The sequence below is a fragment of the Monopterus albus genome, unplaced genomic scaffold (genome assembly GCF_001952655.1).
Source record: "Monopterus albus unplaced genomic scaffold, M_albus_1.0 scaffold18.1, whole genome shotgun sequence".
In the NCBI taxonomy this organism is placed as follows: Eukaryota; Metazoa; Chordata; class Actinopteri; order Synbranchiformes; family Synbranchidae; genus Monopterus; species Monopterus albus.
Genome location: NW_018127898.1, coordinates 3,512,061 through 3,534,373, shown reverse-complemented (window position 1 = coordinate 3,534,373; position 22,313 = coordinate 3,512,061). Strand labels below are relative to the sequence as shown.

At 42.7% G+C, this 22,313-nt stretch overlaps 1 protein-coding gene across 7 annotated transcripts in view; it reads right to left on the bottom strand.

Moving 5' to 3' along the window:
- Window positions 1-22,313, bottom strand: part of plxna1b (plexin A1b) — a 193,664-nt gene that overhangs the window by 124,394 nt on the left and 46,957 nt on the right. For all 7 annotated transcript variants that reach the window (XM_020592554.1, XM_020592556.1, XM_020592549.1 and 4 more), the window contains exon 3: window positions 15,828-16,010. In XM_020592554.1, coding sequence (XP_020448210.1) covers window positions 15,828-16,010 — 183 coding nt within the window. The remainder of the gene's footprint in view (window positions 1-15,827; window positions 16,011-22,313) is intronic.

Sequence of the window (22,313 nt, the reverse complement as noted above, 5' to 3'; positions counted from 1 at the left end):
GCACTGATGTCAAATCATACTGCGAGGTCCTTGACACGTTCACACATGTAGAGACAGTGTGGCAAATGCCTCAGAAGGTGAACAGGACAACTGAAGCTGTGCCAGTTACTGCACATGAACTTTATCTGGCTGCGTCTCTCTCTGTGGCTCTAACATACACACTTCACTCCCAGCGGCAGCCTTGACCCTCTTGCCTCCTCTTCACTCCACTGCATCACTAAATGCAGCCATTTTGGCTCCCGCAGGGCCCATGATGGAGCTCCGGTCGCCTCCTGGTCACATTCATACCACTGGGCCTGTAATGAAACTATGGATTTTCCATTGGAGTCCTGACACTAACTGCCTGTTAGCCGTGCATCCAGTCTCTGCTGCATTATTCTGTGCTGTATATGTGGACAGGAGAGAAAAGATTTGTCCTGCAACACCATTTCTGTATTTTCTTTCACATCTTTCTAGCAACAGCAATGGTCTGTCAACTGGATAGCATTATCAAAGTGCAATATATTGACTTGAGACGGTGTCATTTTGACTGATGTTGGAGGAAACCAAAATGAAGAACAACAACAAAATCACATTTTAAGATTTTGCTTTTCTTATATTATGAAATATTACATAATCCCTTTTCGTCAACTTATAAAAAACTGGGGACATTTACGTACATCATGCACTGTGATTGTTTTTGTCAGCTCAAACTCCTATAGTGTGGTTGTAAGCAGATGCAACATCAAAAGCGTATATAAAGCGTAAAGACTGAATTCTGTTTATGGACACTGTTAAGTGCATGGATGATCAAGTCCTCACAAACACATACAGAGCTCATCTGCGATCGCACAAACATGAAGACAGAATGAAAACGCCAAGGGAGTTAATGAGCAAGTGTGCTGTGTCTGCAGTTAAGTTGCTCTCTCTCACATCTGTCTTTCCCTCTCACTTTCCCAAACACTCACACGGGAGTAAGCATGACCTACAAGCTCACTTATTTCCAACCCCAGTTGAAACTGCATTCCCAGCACTGCTCTGTGTGCAGCTCTACCACTCAGCTAACGTTGCAGCAGCCCAGTTTCAATGTTATGACTGTGTTCAAATCCCCAGCCGGCACCACAAACATCAATGCTCCCTGTGACTCTCTCTCATCCCTCCTCATCCTCACTATCGCCATTTGTGGCTGCCCTGACTACTGTTGCTATGGCAACCGAGGAACAGGCCCCCCACTAGGGGATTTTGAGACAACTTGGAGCAAAGACCCCAATATTACTGGAACTTTATTATTGGGTGTGTGCTTATGTGTGCTCAGGGGTGACAGTGTTTATTGTTGTGTGCTTAAATGCTGTGATATTTCTTGCACAATAATAAAACTGGTCTCTCAAGGGGTCACTGGTGCAATCGAAAGCCATACCCTAACTATGGCAGAGGAGTACAAATGTAATTTGTACTCTCTGTAGTCACTGATTTAACTAAAAAAAAAATACAATGAAGTGAGTGAAAGAAAGAGCAGAAAACAGGGGAGAAAAGAAGATGAACAAACCTGGGGGGAATAAAACTGCCTTCCGCTTCCTCTTGTATACACACCCCCCGTGTGCTGGCCCTATCCATTTAGAAACAATTAGAAGGAATTCTTAACGAGTGACACAGCATTCCCCCTCTCACCCTGTTTCTCTATTACAGGATCAAGTGTTTTCTTCTGTCCGGTACTATTTCTTTCATCAGTTCTGCCCATTTTTCTTTTTTCAAGGAGACAAAGAGTTGATTCACTTTCAAGATTTTACTTGCTTTTGAACACATTATATGAGTGGACTTGTTGGACATGAATTCTAGTACATGTGTGCTCATAAAGACATGAATGCATGCTCCTACTCTGATTGGAAATAATGTCCTAAAACACCCTTACTGTCATGACACAAAATCAATAACCACGTTCTCTTAGATCACACACACCAAGGTTGGAGTAAGAGGGTGTGGTGTTATTTCTGGGCCTGCTAGTTCCCTGCCAGTGACCCATAAATAGACAGCTCAAGGTTCTTATGGATGATAAAGCATAGCTGGAATCTTTAGGTGCAAGCCTGGGGCAAACACAGACTAAAGATGCAGCTTGTGGGCTTTAAATACACAGATATGATGCTTATGAAGTGAGGTTACATCAACTTAGGTCTGTCAAAATAGTTAAATCTTCACAGAAAATCTAGAGAAAATTTTGTTGCAGCACAAGAAAGTGGTTCCTAAAGTATTTACATGATGCTTTGACAGGGCCATATAATGACTAATGTACAGTGTCCTTAGTTACTGCACATGCATAGACTCTCAGCTGCCACTACTTATGCAGAGTGTAGTGCAGGTATCTGTATGTACGTGTACACATCCTCGTGGTTCCTGCCTGTTTTTCCTGCCGTGTGTGCCGGTGTACTTGCCTTCGTTAATGAGCACTTGTGGGTAATAATGTGTATGCAGGCTCTTTCGGAGGACCCTGTTTGCGATGCTTTAATTAGCTTAATCCATCGGCAACACATGGATGGAGGAGCGGTGAAAAAGAGGGGCTTGAGGAGAGAGAGGTGGCAGAGAAGGAAGGCTAGACAGGAGAACATCTTCACCATTTTCACCTCCCCTCCAACACACACACACACACACACACACACACACACTTCCATCTTGGCAGTGTCAGTAACTGGCCAGGCTACTGTAACACCCACAGGGAGGAGGACACTGTCTCCGAAATGGCCACGTGTCAGAGGCCAGTTAAACCATTTCCACATTCAAATAGTAGCCAAGTGAAATGACCAATTAGATATAATAATAGTGAGGACTTAACTGGTGTTAGGCACCGTGCAATTACATGTAACGTTATAAAGAAGATGTGGAAGCGACTGCTGGGAGTGTCTGTGTACCTTTGTGCCTATTCAGCAAAACAAACCAGTATTTATGGACACAAGCATTTTATCAAAAATGGAAAATATGGTGTGGAAACAGAGGAGTGGGGTGTAAAGAAGGTAGGTAAAAGTGAGAAGACGATGGGAGGAGTAAGAGAAAGACTGTGTAGGGAGAGAGTGTGTGGGGAGGAAGGGGGGGAGTGACGGGGAGGAGGGGAGGAGGGAGGGAAAGAAAGAAGATGCACAAACAAATGCTAGCCTTGGGAATAGATGCAATCAGCCCAGTCAGTCAGCTAATGACTAATTCCAGGGAGAAAAGAGAGGAGCAGAAAAAGTAGTGATGGTGTGAGTGAATCAAAGAGGAAAACAGAGGGGCTGGGTGACAGACAATAGAACTGAAGGGGGAAACACAAGGCAGGGAGAAGAGAAATGGATGAAGACGTGACTAATTAAAGACTCCATCAGTTTGAAACATTTGAACCAAAGCATAGGATGGATAAATATTTCACCGTGAGGAGGAGATGATGAGCTCCCTCTGCCTCTCAGTCTTAAACTGGATGGGGAGAGGAGGAGGAATGCAGGGGAGACAGAAAAGAGAGGCGGAGAAAAAGAAATAACCCTCTGTGAGAAAGTGAATAACACTCTGCTCCCATTGAGCCTCCTTTAAAATGCCTAATTCTTCATTTTAAGAGCTTAGCAGATGGAAATGGTAAAGCCATAAGGTCAGCTGCACCAGTAATAGAGCCATTAGCTGTTTCTTTGCCAACTCTGCTGATGCTAAAAACAAGTGCCTAAGCCACTGCTGGAACAACTGTTACCCCTCTTAATTAACACTAAATGAAATCTTAACTCAGTAATTAGAGTGGACTTGCTGCCCTGCACATGAGGACTAATAACAAACCAGCCAAAGAAACTCAAGGAACTTCACTTTAGCCAACTGTTATATAAAAAAAAAGATTAGCCAGAAGGCATTAGTCAGCATCAAGAGGGGGGGTTGGCTGTGTGTTTGGCTTTCCGCTTGGTATCACCAACTCTTACGCTAACAGGATTAGTCACAGAGTCAGTGCATTATGGCTAACGGTGGTCAGGAACAGGCTAAAAACAGGCAGACTGGAAGCAAGTTCTCCAGCAAGCTAACATTGTGAGAGGGCCTCAGGCTGAAGCTATTCCCTCTGGGGGGATGCAGGGCAGGGGGGTAATTAGTTAGACGGCGGGAGATGCCACCACGCTGTGTGAGAGGGATGAACACAGGGAGCTGTTGCATTTGGAGTTGTTTTTGTGTGTGTGTGTGTGTGTGTGTGTGTGTATCTTATGGTGCATGAGCCAAAGTATGTAGACTATCAATCAAAAGTTTGGACACAATCTCCATTTGGTTCAATGGAAAAAGTATTTTAAACTTTTAACTGGTAGTGTATCTTGGGGTGTTTTTGTATGTGTGCATGCAAGAGAGAGAGAGAGAGAGAGAGAGAGCACACTCTATGCCCAGCCTCAACATCACCATCCTGAAGTGCAGCCATGGGATGACACAGATATGAACTTCCAGTCCAGTGCAGATCTGTACTAAATGCAATCTTTAATAGTTCACAACACACTCATTTTGTGTGCAGAACATTTTTCCAAATCTGTTCGCACACGAACATATTTATTGGCAGACCGGACAATTAACACCCTTAACACACATAACACGCTTAGCTTAATCAAACTTCCAGCTACTGGATGTCATGACCAATGCAAACAAGAAGGCAGAGCGTGTAGACCCTCCCTTATCATCAATGTCTCCTGCCTGGGAACACAACGGACAAAGACGAGTGGATTAGACGCCTTACAGTATTTGTTTACTGTACTCCAGTATGTCACTCGATATGTTCGTTCTGTGGTGGTCGGGTAGCCAATGTCTTTGGCAACACGCCAAACTTGTTTTGAAACCAGGCCATGTAAAGGTGGATATCGCTGCTGCAAGCGCAGTACAAACACTGTTTCCCTCGTCATTTACACAACATTTCCATGGTTATTAGCAGTTTGCAACAATATTCTATTTTTTTACTCTAGTTGATTTAAATGTAACTTAGGAATGACAAGCTGTTGATGTTTACTCAAGCTCACAATAAATGACAAACAATTTTACAAACTGTATTCTTTTCACTTACTGTACCGAAAGTGAACCAAGGTATTGTTACACCCCTTTACAAAAAGCATTTGCAGATATAATGTTTTCTATTAACTAATTAAACACTGTATGTGAATGCATGTGGGTGCAAGAGAACACAAATGCACATTTGGCTCCATACACACAAACCTTAATCATCTTAATGTCACTAAAGCAGAGGAACTAATCAAAAACAATCTATTAAGAATCTATTAACTTGGGTAATCTGATAAGCCCGGCACAGTCGCTTCCCACAGGAGAGCGTCTATGTACATGCATGTGTATCGAGTGCTGTCTGCCTTCTTCACAGAAGATTAGCTAATCTGGTATTCATACATTTACACTCCTTTGCACTCATCATCTGGTGTAACAGAGATGAAGAAACTGCTCATATCCTGGCATTTACAGAGCTTTAAGGGAAGCATGAAAGCATCTTGTTCCATTATGTGTCCTACTTCTATACAAGTGTATCCTGCTATAAACAGTTGATCATTCCTGCCACTTAAAGGCTAAGAGGTTATTTAGTTTCCATGTGTGGCTGTTAAGGGCTTGTGGAGAGCAGTACAGCCATTTGAACACAGTCTCCTCTAAGCCAAGGCATACACTGTGAGCTGCTGGGCTTAATTGCAAGGAAATTAGTGTGGGAGCATGTGTGTGTGTGTGTGTGTGTGTGTGTGTGCGCGCCTGTGAGATACTGCCGGTGTGTGCCAAAGGTAATCTATGCCCACTGTGCCACTCATGCCTCACCCTCTGGACACCGTGCCGCTGTCCAACGTGCCCCAGCGTGTGTCAAAGTTTGTATATACCTGCATGAATGTGCTCATTTTGGCTTGTTATCTTGAGATACGACACCCCTTGTGGTGTCAGCATGTGCGCCTGGGGGTGAGTGTCATGCCAGAAGTGAGAGCACCCATGGAGCCCTGGCACTGTGCCACCTACCAGGTGTGCTGCTGGCTGTATTGGTTGGCATGGACACGGCTATGCCAGGACACTATATTCCCTTCTCCACAGGCACAAATATCGCTCCATGTCAACACTGAGGGTCATTTGCTGAAAACCTGCTCACAAAGAAAATGTTTTTTTTTTTTTATTTAGACCTCAATATCACTTTATGGTGTTGACATAATGTTATGGTGTATACTAAATGCACAAACCTTGCATTATGTGAATTTGATTTAAAGAAATACAATAAAGTGAATAACTTTGCACATATACGTTATGATAAACAGGGATTCCTTGATGTTCTATGACAGGACATCTAATGGAGACGACCTAGAAACATACTGGCCTGGCCCTCACTTGGATCACCGAGTGTCCCAGCTTGTATCCGCCTCTAATATTCCCCTAAAACTGGATTCTATCATGGTCTATTTGTTATTCATCTCCATCCCTTTTTCTCATCCTTTTCTCCTGGCTTTGCTTCCTTCTCTCGTCTCCTCGCCACTTTGCCCCATTAACCCCTGGCAGCAGCGAATTAGGATGGGAAAGCAGAGGTGGTGAACGAGCACCATGCAATGCAGTCACACACTGTTGGACCAGACTAAAGTGCATTAGCACAGAGATTATTGGTGACTGAACTGCTCTCATCAATGGCAGTAGCTAACATAGGAGCCCACAGCAATGGATCCTGTGCTTTAAAAGACATTTACTTTGAACATTTAGTGCTGCACTGGTGAAATTACTGGGTAATGGTTGGCAGTGAGATTAGGAAGAAATATTTGTTAGGATTTTGAGAAGAGGGCAATCAACAGCAGTAACTCAGAGTGTCCCTTAATGTTACCAGGGCTTGTTAGGAAGGTAGGAAATGAGGAACATTGAGGCAGATGAGGCTTTTGTTGGATAAAGGTGTGGAGTTATAGACACTGGTTTAATGAGACTGCATGGCTCGATTTGTGTGCCTGCGTGTGTGTGTGTGTGTGTGTGGAAGATGGTTTGGCATTCATTCTTTTAAGAAGGACCCTCATTACCGTCTACCCTTACAACCTAAGCGCTACAACACATTTTCTAAGATGTGAAAGTATGTGTATGCAAGTTGCACAAGCACATTTTAATGGGAGAAAATGATTAGAGAAAAACAGTAATCACTACAGCTCATCTCAACACACACACACACGCACTGCTCAACTGTTATCAGGGAGAGGAATCTTTGATCATGAAGGAGACAAAGACAGAACAGAAAGAGAATATGTTAGCAGCATATGAAAAAGAAAATGAGAAGGAGAGCAGAAATAGAAGCGACGTGACGAAGCAAAGGAAGATTCTTTTGACTAATTCATAACTGGTTTTACAGTGACTATTTTATAAGGGTGGGAAGAAAAATAAAATCAATTCACATTAGAATCGCGATTCATCTCATTTACGACTCTATATCAGTTCACAAATGCTAAAAATCAATTTTTGTATTAATGTTGTGCATCTATGGTTGTAAGCTTAGCTCGTCTTCAGAGAAGGAAATCATTTCAGTGTGTTAAGGACTTGATAAATAGGAGTGTGTGTGTGGAAGGCTGTGTAAATCAGAGGTTACCTTACCAAATATTTTCTGTCATTGACGGATTTTTTTCAATAATGACAGAAAGTTGTCCATCATTTTGACAGATTAGAACAGAGGGCAATTTACCCTAACCTAACTTAACTTAAAGTAAAGCAACTTAAAAAGCCCAATAATTGCTGTGGCATTGATAAACGAGGTGAAAAAAAGAGGAACTGATGTGGTGGATGAAGGACAACTGAGACCTACTCAACGCACCTCGCTATGTGGGAGCTGACAGCCCATTAACAAGCCACAGGCTGGAGGCCACAGAGCGCGTCTGTGACCACTACGGGTCACAGAGGGGTGCAGCTGCACCTCTGGTGCAGGATCACATGCAGCCAATTCCTCCCGGTGAAGTGAGTGTTTCAAGATCAGGAAATCTCATGTTCAGAGCTACTTCTAATCACTTCCAGAGAGAAATGTTCCCTGACTTCAAAACTCTGGCTGAAGTGGAGCTGGCAAGTCCAGACTCCAATGCCGCAGCAGAGCGCAGATTCAGCTTTCAAATCAAAACTATAAGGGCCATGAGAATCCTAGAGAAAGTCAACTATGAAGCAGGCTACTGCAGCTCAGTTAGCCTAACTTCGTATAGATGGGTTCTTCATATTTTAATGGTAACGGTCTAATTTTATAAAATTGCATTGTTTATATTTGCTTGTAAAATACTATTAAATGTCCTATCATTAAGCACTGAAATTTAAATTTACAGGTAATCATTAATGGAACTGTCCGTCAAACGACCGACAACGAGAAAGTCTAGCGTGACCTCTGATGTTAATACTTCATACCCCATCACAAACAGATTGACGTTAGCCTGGTGGAGAACCAAACTTATTAACAAATGAGAGCCGCTCAGCAACAGACTGCAGCACTTCAGTTAAACTGGTAGGTCAAAGAAAACACCTCGCTTCTACAGACCTGTGCCCGTTTTGGATCACACTGGATTTCTCTAATGTTGCCGCACAGACCCTGTTCTCCACTGCTGCAGATGTAACGTTAACAACAACACAACCAAGTGTTCTGCTTTGTTCTTCCCCCTCCTCTTTACAATACACACACCAGGTACCAAAAGCCAGCAGCCTATTTAGATTGTTTACTGAAGAAGAAAAAAGTAGCTGTACTATAGAGTAAAAATACTCTGAGTAAAAGTCCTGTATTCAAAATACTAAAATAAAATATCTGAATCAAAATATAACCTAAAGTACCAAAAGTAAAAGTACTTATTATGCTGATTGGCACATTTATATACTTGGATTATAATTACAGAAATCAGTTGTATGGCACAGAAAAACAAGAGTAAGAACCAAAATATAGTGGCCCCCCTTTTTTTATTGAATCAAATTGCTTTTGAATCAAAAATCATTCTGAATCAAATCATGACACCAAGAATCTGAACTGAATCATGATGTTGCCAAAAATTCCCACCCCTACTGTTTTAGTTGGGATGAGTCAGACTTTGTTTAAGCTTATGCCAAACAATTTATATGACTGCTACTCATGTGTTGATAAAGCAGAAGTGACAGTGTCCAAGGCCACAAAACAAGCGTCATATATTAACTGGGTAAACTCCCACGATGGCCCCCCTTCCACGCTTGAGTGTGTCTTTGTGTGTAAATGTCTGCGTCCTCGGAGAGATGTTTGCTTTGTTAGGTTCAGTGCTGCTACATGAGAGGACACGTCAACAGATGGGAGATGACGAGACCTATCCACATACCTCAGCAGGATGCATGCGGAGACACTTTCATTCACAAAACCTGACAAATAGCTGTGTTTCCCACACAGACATGGACTCTCAGTAACCTTTGGTCCAGCTGTGGCAGCCCTGACTGCTGTAGTCACCCTGGTTAGGAGGACACAGACAGAGGGACACACAAGTAGCTCTAGAATCTAGCCAATTCATTTAAGCTGACTTCATGCAAGGCTGCATGCTGAGATAGAGAGATCTCTTATGACCAGAAAGATACACTGCTCAGCTTGTCACACCTACATTATGCCTTAACTGGTCAGTATCTAATTGGAAAATGCCATTTAAAAGCGTTGTGTCAGGAGAGAGAAGAGACTGCTCCAGAAAATGAGATATTTTGCTGTTCATTTGGGAACATCCTGATAAGGCTGGAAGACTGATGGCACTCTGAGAAAGAAAGAAATTAGGTGGGAAAAGTCAGTGTTAAATGCAAAGTGTAAATTATCTGTTTTGTTTTGAGTGTTCGGTCTTAACTTCTATTCCCTCTGCCTTATCTGATCCCTTTCATCATTCTCTACATCTCAATTCCCCCGTCTCTGTCTCTCTCACCCATCCCGTGCGTCTGTGTGTGAGAGCGTGTGTATGTGTAGCCTCATGCAGTTGTGTGAACTAATGACCGAGGGTTACCAAATGCCTGCACAAAGCCAGCCTCTGTACTGCTGCCCAGGCCAAACAACTCATGGCTCGGCTTGCTGAACCAAATGAGGACTCAAGCCACATACATACACACACAAGAGCAAAGTCACTGTGCTGTATTTTCTGATTAGGATTTTCAGATTTGCACCTTTGAGAAGAAACACACATACAGAGAGTGAGAGAATGAGTCAACATGTTATTCCTCCCTGACTACATCTACTGGTTAAAAGCCACTGGTGTGTTTCCAAGGTGTGTTCATTTGTTCCTTTTTTGGGTTGAGGTCCAGTATGTAAAGGCTGGGACGTGGGGACGCACATTTAAATGCAAACCACAAACACACACACACACACACACACACACACACACACACACACACACGAGAGTTTGACAGGGCAACATTATGCACCAGTGGAATAACAATCATCAGTCAATTAGGCCGTGACACGGTCTCTTGATGGTGACACCGGCACTCCCAGTGGAATACATCACTGACTTCACACAGCAATATACACATACAAATGACAAACTGTCACTTGTTATTAACCTCTAAAATACCATGTGACCTGTGCAGTTACTACTGAAACACAAGCTACGCACCAGAATGACATCAATCATTTACCTAAACAGGCTTTGTTATTAAATGTATCGGTGGTTATTAATGAAAATAATAAAAGAAAAAAAATTTGACACTTGGGGACAGACTGTTCACTTTTCGTCAGACTGTGCATGCTGTCATTATGTGTATTTCACAGTAAAACCCTTAAGGAAAGGAGAAGTAATGACAGGCTGAATGGTCGAGCAGCAGAAGGAGGCTGCCTGTTTAGAAAAGGCTAAATCTCCAAAACCACACAACACTTTAGTGTTATTGTGATCATTTTGTATCACCTTAAATAACCGCCGTCATCAGCGTTTGATGAAAAACACCAAGAAACCGCACTCTCAAGCAATTGTTCATGAGACCCAACTGTAGCTTCTTGAGGCCTGCTGCGTGTACAGCAGCTACAACAATGCCATCTGGCACCTGATGGCATCATCCTCTCATCCTTGACAGAAAGATGAGTGAAAGAGGTTCATGTTCTGGCTCAAGGACAACCACACCAGCTCTAATCAATGGAAACACTTTGGCTGGTGCAGAGGTCAGCTGTGTTATCTTTGGGTTGTGAGAAATCCATACTAACCATGCACTTTGCTACCTCCAAAACAATAAATACTATCCTGAAGGACTGTTATGCTGCAATCATGAACTTCCTTTTAATACAATCAGCCTAATACTGTGTACACAGAGGTCACTGTGGCTCTTGGCTGGTACTTGTGTCGCTCTGCAGCTCATTGGGCATCTTCTGTGAATCTGTTTGCTTAAGTAGTTCTATTGTCAGGAAGAGCACAAATGTGTCGACCATTCAGTGAAAAACTTGTGTAAAACGAGTGAAAACTGTGGTCGTGAGAACAAGTTAGAGATCACTCTTTAGACAAATTCAGCAGCCTCCCCACTCTAGGTGTGATGTCACCACTATAGCCTCTGAATGTTTCTCTTCATAGAGACCAGTGTACAGTATTTCTCACTTTCACCTCTTTTAACAAATGTCCAGACAAAATGGACAAAGGATGAATAAAATTTAAAGGTTTAATCTGCAGTAGTTCAACCTCATCATCGGTGAGCTCCAGGCGTCCATGACCCTGTTGATGTTTATCCTTCCTTAGACACTGTTGGTAGGTACTGACCACTGCAGACAGGAACACCCAACAAGACCTGCAGGCTGGGAGAAGCTCTGACCCAGTCGTCACAGTGTGGTCCTTGTCTAAGTCAGATTCTTACGCTGGCCTGTTTTTCCTGCTTCCAACACATCAACTTCAAGGACTGACTGTTCACTTGCTGCCTAATATACCCCACACACTGACAGTTGCCACTGTAACAGATAGTCAATGTGCTGATCGGTGTATATTTAGAACAATGGCCTTACTTTGTTACACTAGCCATTAAGCTGGTTTTGTATTGTAACTGTCTGCCCTTGCTGTCATCAGAAGCTGTATGTTTGCTTCATTGATTCCATTATCACATGAATGGGCGTTGGCCAGCACCTGCACACCACACTCAGCGCATACACACACATGCACCTGAGCCTGGCACGGCCACAATGGGCACGCCGCAGGTACCGGGGGGTTCCTACCACCTGGCAGACTGGCTACATCCACACAGCAGATGGCCCAAATCAACCCCCCGGTGGAGGGCACAGCTGAGGAATCCTAGCTCATGTTTGTGTGGAAATGTGTGCGCAGTGTCAAAAACAAGCACTCAAAGTAGCTATTGGCTTATTGACTGGGATCCTCTTTTGTCCGCTGTGCTCAAACCACCTTTTGAAAGTGTGTTATGTGTGTGTGAATGCCTTTTCATTGTCAGTAGTGCATTTAAGAGCAGAAGTGGCCAAGAGAACAGCACGGATCAACAGAGTTTTACTTGAATGTCCATCTGCTAACTGCTTTACTGCACAGAGGTGGTTTAGTTAAGGGGGTTTTCTTTAGATGAGAAGAGATAAAAAGGAGAGTGAAATATGCTACAGTATGTAAAGCTGGAGAGCTCACAGATGAACGGAGTCGTACGGTGACCAGTGACAGGCCGAGCCAAGCAGGCACAGATAATAAAGCAGTCAAAGGGAATGGAGGCTTTTAATCCTAAATATTAAGTGCAGCGGATGGCCAGTCTGCCACGGTGTCCTTGACCATACCGTATCCAGATGACCGCTGGAATTAGTTCATCACACCGGTGGACATCACCTCCTCCTCCCCTCTCCTCTTCTTGCCTTTCTACCTTCCTTTCCATGCATCTCCCATCAAACCAGCACTCATTAGTAAAAGCTTCACCCGTGTGTGTGTGTGCATGTGTGTGTGGCCAACCAGAGCACAGAGGGACTTCATTAGTGCATTAAACATGTTGTTTATGCCACTTTCTTGTTGCTCTGGACAACCTTGAGCATTATGATTGGCTAAAAATAGTCTTGAGTGTAGATAAGCTATCCAAGCGCTTTAAGTTCAGACAAATGACAAATGAAAAGGTGTTTTCACATAAAACAATGTTACTAAAGTGGAAACATCTTCCCGCTCTAATAAAGACTGATTTGTCACACTGGATGTTAATCAATGCTGCAATCATTTCTTTCTTTCTTTTTTTAATTTTTTTTATTCGGTGAGTCCTTCCTTGTCTTTTCTCTTTAAGTGCATCTGAAAAATGCACTAGAAGTACATCCATGCAACTGGTACTCTCACTGTTTCTACTCCTCCCACCCTAAAGCGCAGCTCTACAGACAGCATTCAACACTAGTGCGCTCCAGAGGAAAGTATAGGAACAGAAACATTACTTCTCGGTCTGCATGCTCTCCCACCAAACTGTCAAAGACTAAACACACTCTTCTTATTTTACTGATACAAGCTCGGAAATAAAAATGTCACAAAGTTAGTGACCCACTAAAACACACTGAGCATGAGAGGATGAATGACTGCCCGGTCAGAAAGGAAGAATCTGTTATCAAATGCTAATAATATTGTTGTGCTTATTTTCCCCATCACTTTGCCTTTTTCTTCCATTTCCTCCTTATTGTCAATATTGAGCTCCTCAGCAAATGTCAAGTTTTAACTACTGTTCCTTCTACACATAACGAATCTTTTCCAGGACCTGGTTTCTTCTTGTTGTGTCTGAAACACAAGGCAGCCAGAAGAACTGCAGTCTCTTTGGCTCAGCTGTTGCACACACCCGCACGCACAAAAACAACATATCTGAACAACCTACTGTGGCGTTGCTTTCCCAGGTGATGCTCCACGTGTATTTCAACCTGGCGCATGACGGTGCAAAAGAAAAGACGTGCAAGAATACCTAAATAAATAAAGGGCCAGCCTAAGTGAATGGGTGTCACTTTGACAAATGCACAGCGCTGAATCTTAGTCAACACTGTATTGTTTGTCTTTCGCTCCCTCATAAACACAAACGTGCACACAAATCCATGCCATCACAAGTGCACACGCATTATTATGCGTACTGTGAGTGACAAACACACAAACCCGGCGTGCATATACAAACATGCATTAAAAGCACACAAACACACAAGCTGATTATACATTCATAATATTGAATGGATGACAGGTCTTGAGCAGTGAGGAGGGAAACAGGGTGAATTCTAATGAGCAACTATTTACCCTGAGAGCTCCGTCCTGCGTAGACTGGATACACACAGTGACGTGACAGAGTAACAAATACTCAGGCTGAACACCAGCATGGTAACCTCAACAGAATAATAATCATGGCATATCTATACATCTAACAAACACAAAGAGGAAAGTTACAAACTAATTAGCCATATCAACTACAGATTTTTGTCTGTCTGTTACATGGATGTACACTTAACAACGTTCCACCCAGGACTGCATCTTCCCTCATTCCTCCATGTAAGGGTAGAGACACACCAAGCCAATGTGAAAGAACTAGCAGCAACGAAGGCTGACTATTGTGTTGTCTCATGTCGTCTTTGTCTGGGCCAGTCGAGTTGAAAAAGTGACACTTGAACACACCACACAGGCTACAGCCAGCGGTCGACTAGCATGTGCATTCTGTGCCTGAGTGAAAGAAATAACTCCCCCTACCAGCAGGTGGCGGTATCTGTAGTCACCATTCAGAAAGGGAAAGAAGAACTACAATTTATAAACAAAGCAGCACTCATTCAACACAGCTGTTGTTTACAGCTGATTCTAATCGAGAATATGTCTGATAAGGAGTTGAAAAAAGGAGGCTGCGACGGACAAAGATGAGAAGAATCCACTCTAAATGTGTGAAATCATGGATACTACAGCAACAGAATGAAGGGGCTTTCCCCAACCATTCTGTTCTCATGCATTGATTTGCTAAGCTTGTCAGCCAATCAGAGAGCTCTCTCTCACCAACAATGCCCCAACAGGTCAATGCCGATTTAACATATCGAACCAGCTGTAAAGCCAACTGCAGGGTTCAGCTAGTGCCAATGGTGTGAAACACACTGGGAAGATGAGCCTCAACAGACTCACCAATGGTGGCCAACTATCAATTCGGTGTGTCACAGGCCTAAGAGTTAAGATTAACTCCATTACTGGTCCAACCTGGGACCTGATGTTGTCACTGACCCCATAACTCCTGATATGCTGATGTAAAAACTTCTATATAATTCTCAAAGAGACAACTTAAATCAAGCAATTTAACTCAAAGTCAAACTCACAGGAAGTTAAAACTTCAATACATCCATCCATCATCACTTTAACTCTCTGTCCTCCCATCTATCAATCCACCTAAATTAGTAAATGCTGCACAGCTGACCAGAGCAGAAAACCCGTTCACCAGTCATGGATGTTGGACTGATTAAAGCAAGCTCTTAAAATGAGAGGTGGGGCTGTGTGCGGCGTTGGGAAGCAGCAGTAAAAATCTCATGTCGGACGTGACAAACATGACAATCAATGAGGGAGTAGCTGCTGACTCGCTTTTAATTGCTTGTTAAACGAGCAGGTTTTAAAGAGGCGCTGTTGCTGTCCTGTTGGAAATGATGGGGAGCATTTGTGTTGACTGCATTTAAACTTCAAAGTGTCTGTAAAGTGCTTGGTGTACTATAAATGAACAGCTATTAAGCTGCAAGCACCCATATTCACAAAGAGATGACATTGCCAACCACAACCACTGGAAAAGCTGCTGACAAGCCAGAGCAGAAAAAAAACTAAATCAAGTTACATCCTTGTTCCTACATTAAATAACAAGCACCAAAAAGCCCATTTGTTCCACAATTTAGAAATAACTTGCATGAAATTTCTCCATAATAACAATGCTCCAAATCAACCAAAACAAAAAATAACCAGCATTTCATTCAATTTATATGGAAAAGAAAAAACAAAAGGCATTCATACCTTCTTCAGTTTGGCATTCCGCGTGCCAACAAACGCCACAGTGTTGCCACGGTAATCGTAAGCCGCCACAGAGGTCATGCCGTCGTCTTTGTCGATGAAGAGGGGGGTGCCCTCGATGGTGCTGGTCCCCCCCAGGGGCTGGTTGAAGTCCTGGCCACAGAAGTTATCATCTATCTGTAGTGGCTGGAAGAGCGAAGAAAGGAAATGTTAAAAAATGCTCATAATTTAACTTTCATTCTGAAGATGTCATGTCATAGTGTTAATTTTGTTCCTTAACAATAAAGCAGAAGAAAGGCAAAGAGTAAAAAAAGCTATTTGAAAACACTAAATGATTAACAGTTTAAAAGAGGCAAATAAAAGTCCACTTGTTACTCATTTCCATATCGCAGTGGGAGTGCAGAGTGTCATCCAACGTTCATGCTATTACCTGATTATTCACTGTGTTAGGTTGGCTGTTCATTTAAAAATGCAGACTCCAGTCTCCCAAACAGATGTGAAACCTTTAGCATATTGTAAAGTAGCATTACCCCCATGTCACAGCTGCGACATGGGGGTAACGTGACAATATCTGAAGCATTCCAGAGTCATGAGGGGTCCATCACCCCAGGCACTCCACCGACCCGTATGATGCCTGAACCAGTCACCATACACACAGCACACATTTGCCTATGAAGGAGTGTTTAAGTGTCACATACAATGAATGGATGTTAAACTAGCACAATTTGTACACAGTGTGGTTTGGCTGATGCTGAAAGTGAGGTGAGTAGGTTATAATAAATTCAATGACTCACATGAAGAATTTTGATAATTAAGTCACAAAAATGCCAAATATGAACTTTTTCCAGCTTCTCATGTGTGAAAGTTTCCTATTTTCTCTGTTTTATATCGCTATAACATCTTTGAGTTTTTTTTAACACTCTGACAAAAGAAGCTAACAATTTATCAATTAAAAACAATCACTGCCATAGTAGATACAAAGTAAAAGCTACTTTGGTTTGATAATAAAATGTTTGTGTGCTTTAAAAAGTACTTTTTTGATGTTGCTATGGGAGCTTTGTGTGTGTGTGTGTGTGTGTGTGTGTGTGTGTGTGTGTCAGGTGTGAGGTTGCTAACGGAACTAACTAAAGCCTGGAACTGAACGGGTGTCAGTGTGTGTTATCCAGAGTTAAAAGACGTGTGAATCCACAGACACACACACACCTGGGGAGTGTGTAAATGATGGTGTAATCCACAGTCTTATCACTACATCACTGCATCATCTGATTGATCCACACAGGAGAAAAAGATACCCCCCCGACACACTCTCTCCCTCCCAATCTGCCTAAATGCCTGCAGCTCAGCACGTCAATACCCTGTTTTTCTGGATTTTTCTACTTTCTCTTTATCTCTGTCTCCTCTTAGCTGCTACAGTAGCTGCAAACATCAATGTCCCATCCCTGTCTTTCTTTCCTTCTGTCTCTCCATCCCTTCTGATCCAATCGCTCTGCATCTCCCCCTTTATCCATCCATGCTTGGCAGCTCTCCCTCTGCCTCTGCAGGTACATTCCAAGTCTCTTATATGGGTCCATATTTCTCTCACTTATGCCTTTTGCTTGCGTCTTACTTCCACCCACATAAGATGCGAGAAAAGAGGAATCGAGGAAAGATGTTATTAGAACATGAGACGCCCTTCCTTTTGATCCTTCATCTGAATTGTCCAGTCACCATCCGATTTCCGATAAAGAGGCGTGTCTGTCCATCAAAGACTTTCACAAAGGATGCTCACATGGATCCATACTCACGTCTCCTCCAGGCAGCTCCTCAGAGCAGACAGAGTCTTGGGACATGTTCAATCCTTGCTCGACCGGAACGACTTCGGGGTTGAGTGAAGATCGACCATATAAGAGATTCGGGATGTACCCCCATCTCTCACATTGTCTCTACTCTTTCCTTCTGTGCCTCACACGCCTCTGTAACGTGAACCGCTTTAGAGTGTAGAGACCTTGGCTATTAACAAAGTCAAGTCACCACATAGAGCTCGCTCTCTCTTGCTCCCTGTTTCTCAGTCTCTGTGCAGTAATGTCACACGGTACAAAGTAAAGGAAAAAAGTGACGATTTTAATGGAAGCTTGTGTATGTTTGGGTGTGTGTATGACTGTGTGTTTAAGAAAGCGAGAGACAGGAACACACACAGTCATTACTGAAACAACTTTCTTTTGTATCCATTAATGGCTAGGGGGCAATTTTTTCCCTCAGAACAAAGGCGACTGACAGACAACACTGACAAACACACGCGTACGTGGACTTGTAAACCAGTACACACAGGCACACAGCAACACACATAATCAACCAAAGCATCTTGTTTATTTCCCGTGTGTACACACAAATTTGGTAACGAGCAACAAAACAATTTCCATTGTCTTCATAGGACATATATCTAGGGGCAACAATTTTAAATCATATAGTCATGAAAAAAAAGAAATTCATCAATCTGGATTAGAGTCAACCACACACACACACACACACACGCGCACACACACACACACACACACAAAGTAGCCCCATGGCATCAGAGCCAAAGGGAAACAAGCTAAAAGGGTCTATCTTCAGTGGAGAGGACTAACAAAAAATACTGTATACAGGAGCCCCTAGAGTCTGCAAGGGTTAGCACACACCACTACATGCACACGCACACGCACACGCACACACACACACAGAAGCCTGTTTGTGTCTCTCTGGGGCACTCGAGGGTAAAGGTGCTATAACACTCCTGAAGGCCTGGAAGGTTTAAACAGCATAAATCAGCATGGAATAAAAGGCGCATCCCTTGTGGATGGAAAGCATTTTAATGGGGGTTTCGTTCTGATGCTGCTTCTGCAGTTTAAGCCACTGAAAGATTCCCATGTGAGTTAGAGCCTATATTCAATATGGAAGGAATAGTCCCTTCTGTGTACAGTTATTGGCTGGAGATGGTATTTAACTTTCTGCAGTGTTTCCAAAGATGCAAAACGCCTCCTGGGATTAAAGAGTTAAGACAACAACCTTCCACTGACTTTGGCAGCAGGGTGTTTCATATGCAGAGGAGGCTTCTTGTTTTGGTTTTCACAGGGTGGACGCAGTGCACACTGGCTGAATTTGAAGCTCACAGGCGCTTGGCCTTCTCTCAAGACCTCCTCCCAAAAGTGTGTGTGTGTGTGTGTGTTTGTGCGTGTGTGTGTCCTGCTTCTGCAAGAAATACTGAAACTGATAACAGGAGATAATTTTTTTTTGTATTGACATCACTTCTAATCTAGTGTCACACAAAGAAGTAGGTTGTTTATCAAACACATAAGGGTAAATTGCATTTTTTCCCCAATTACTTCTACAGTGTCAGATGTTTAAGAAGTGACTTCAACAAGTAACCAATTACCAAAATAGTCAATTTGTTTCTACCAACTGATTGATTGTTAAGTTCTATTGCAGATAAAGAACCACATAAATCTTTCAAAGCTGTGATTTCTAATATGTCGTGAATATTGAAAGTGAGAGGGGCATTACACTTATGGTGTCGACTGATACTCAAGGTTGCAAAGAAAATAATGTGACCTAACTACAGCTGATCCAATATATGAGGATTGCACACAAAGATAAACATGCATACGTATATAAAATCCAGTGGTCACGTGTGTTGTTGGCAGACAGCCATGACTGGGCTGGTTTCTTCTGTGTGGAGCTGCTTTATTCACTTCACACAGCAAAATTATGAAATACAGGCATTTACATTGCCCCAGACACGAGTGTACACACAACTCAGCCCACAGCAACACTGACTGATTACAGAAGTGCGCTGGCTGGACCACACTGAAGAAAATGCCGGAATAATCATTCCCCTATGATTACCATTTCTTTAAATGATTATATCCCAGCACGACCTCAAGTGGAAGTCATCACTAGGCACCTCCATTCAGCAAAACATATGGAAACAGCAGGACCCAATATGGGCCTATGTAGGGGAACATGCATGGTGTCCATGACTGGATACGTGGCTGTGAATTACCGCTATAAGGGTAGATGGCAACCACCTAAACACTCTGCTGCCCACTTCATTTGCATATAGCTAAATGAAGTGGGCAGCACCTTGAATTAACAGGTTTCAGAATAAATATGTTTTTAAAGCAAAAAAACAGCTGCAATTCATCTGTTTGTCTAAGTGTATGTGTGCGTCAGACAGCAGAACAAAGAAAGAAAGAATGGAAAAAGACACTTCTCTTCTCACTAGTAATCAGCTGTCTCCACAGCTAGCTAAAAAGCAAACAAACACGCAATTTTGGTGAAAACAGCCCTTTCCTGCTATGTCAAAAATGCATCTGAGTGAGGTGTCACTGTTAATGCAGACATGGAAGGCATGTGCACAAATGATTTATACCAGCAAGAGTCGGTGTGTGTGTGTGTGTGTGTGTGTGTGTACGCGCTATGAAACGGGCAGCAGGGAAGAGAAACAAACTATTTGGCATCAGACACAGGAACTGCTCCTCTGCAGCCTTCCACCTTTTTTTTTCATATCACATGATAAAGGTTCCCACAGTTATACATGCACTACTAGGACCATTTTGGCAGGAGTATATAGGTCTCTCTCTCGTATACTAATAACTAGCCTGCAGCAAAGGGGGAAAAGCATATGACAGCCACACACATCCTACCGAAACTGACAGCACGTTAACGTGAATTACACCTTTCGTGATGCGTGCTTACTCAGACCGTTCTTTCACACTAGGACTCTATAAGTGTGACTCACAAATGGCAGCTAACACAAAACCCGCAATAAATAAATGTTTAACTTTTTCAATTTAACACTATAATAACCCTGCTGGGTCCTTATTTATCTGATGAACGGTGAAACAAAATTATATCATTTAAATTAACACAACAAAACACTAAGTTGATATCTGCCAGAACGTGGATGCAAGCAATGACCCGGGCTTCCACTTCAACAGATGATGCCCATGCAAACACAAATACTGACTCATATGCAGATTATAAAAAGGTGCTCTGGTTATTGTGACTTTTACTTTTCTGTAAAGACTATTTTAGGGATGTTGTTGCACCACAATAAAAAATTAACGTATGTATTTATGTTTCAGTTAAAGGAATTATTCATTTAATTAAGGTAATTCAGCCACGACTCAGTCTCTTATCGTACGGTCACCCAAAAGAGTTTGAACTTTAATTCTGCCGTGTACTAGTCTTCACAATCTTCAGAGAATCAGACAGTGGGTTTTGCATTTTCAAAAACTGCTCTAAGACAATAATCCCCAAGCATAAGCGTCCAAGAGACACCACCGAACAAGGCATATTAAACCCATATGGCGCATATGCATAAACAAGAAGAAATCCACACACACCACTCAAAAAAAAAATCTGTGTTTAGGATAACAACGTGTAAAAATCTCATGAGGCGTATCAGTGACAGCAGCTGTGAAGGCAGTGGCTCCATGGAGATGAAATGTTTTTAACTGACTGTATCGCAAAAGGTGTACTCCAGAGGTGCACACAAAAAGAACCTGTTGCAAGAAGGAATTTAGTTTCGTCCAAACAATTCACTGTCTATGAATTGTTTCCTCCCATAACCCTATAGCTGTTTTCTAGAATATGTCACTTGATCCTCGCTGATTAATAATTTAGAAAAAGAGATGACTGCAGCAATTCCATATTCAGGGTAGGGTAGCAATTTCTATGTTGAGTGCACTCCAGGCAGACAGTGAAACCTCAAGGAGTTGGCCCCTATTCAGAGAGCTCCTTCCAAAAGCTGTCACCACATGTGTACACCACAATCCAACTGAGTGGGAGAAGCAGAGGAGAGATAGTACACGCTGGTTGGTGACTGCAGAGAGAGAAATAGACCCCAGAAAAGTAAACAAAAGAGCACAGTCACTTCATCTGTGCCTGCGTATACTCACAGACACGAGTATATGTGCCTGAGATCAGAAGGTCATCATTTCAAATCCAGCAGACCAGCTGAGAAATGTGGGAGGGAAACGTGAACAAATGAAGCCAGATTTATGCTTCTGTGTCGCTGAGCGTATGTGTCTATAAGTCAGAGATGTTTGCATGGGTGTTGCTTTTATACTTGTGTGAACATTAACATTCTGACTAGGGAGCACTCACAGATGGTCCATCTAGACAATTAATGCCAACTTTTTTGGAGATGTGAGCACCTGCTAGTGCTACAAGTCAAATCAACCAGTCAGGGTGCAGGATGCACAATGCCTAGTTGAGATGTGGGAGGTAGGGATGGGGGGTGGGCAGGGTGTGCTGTTGGCCGAAGACTGTTTACGGGTTAAGAGGCATCACTCAGTGCACACTGTGTGAGCTAATTTAATCCCAGCACAGATGAATCCTGTCGATGCACTTTGTTTTTGTTTTGTTTTTTTCCGAGGATTTTTTTATGCAATAACCGCCAAGGGGTGAGTGGTCGTTACTTACACATATAAAACTATCTTTGTGTCAAATGAATGAATGCTTAAGTCA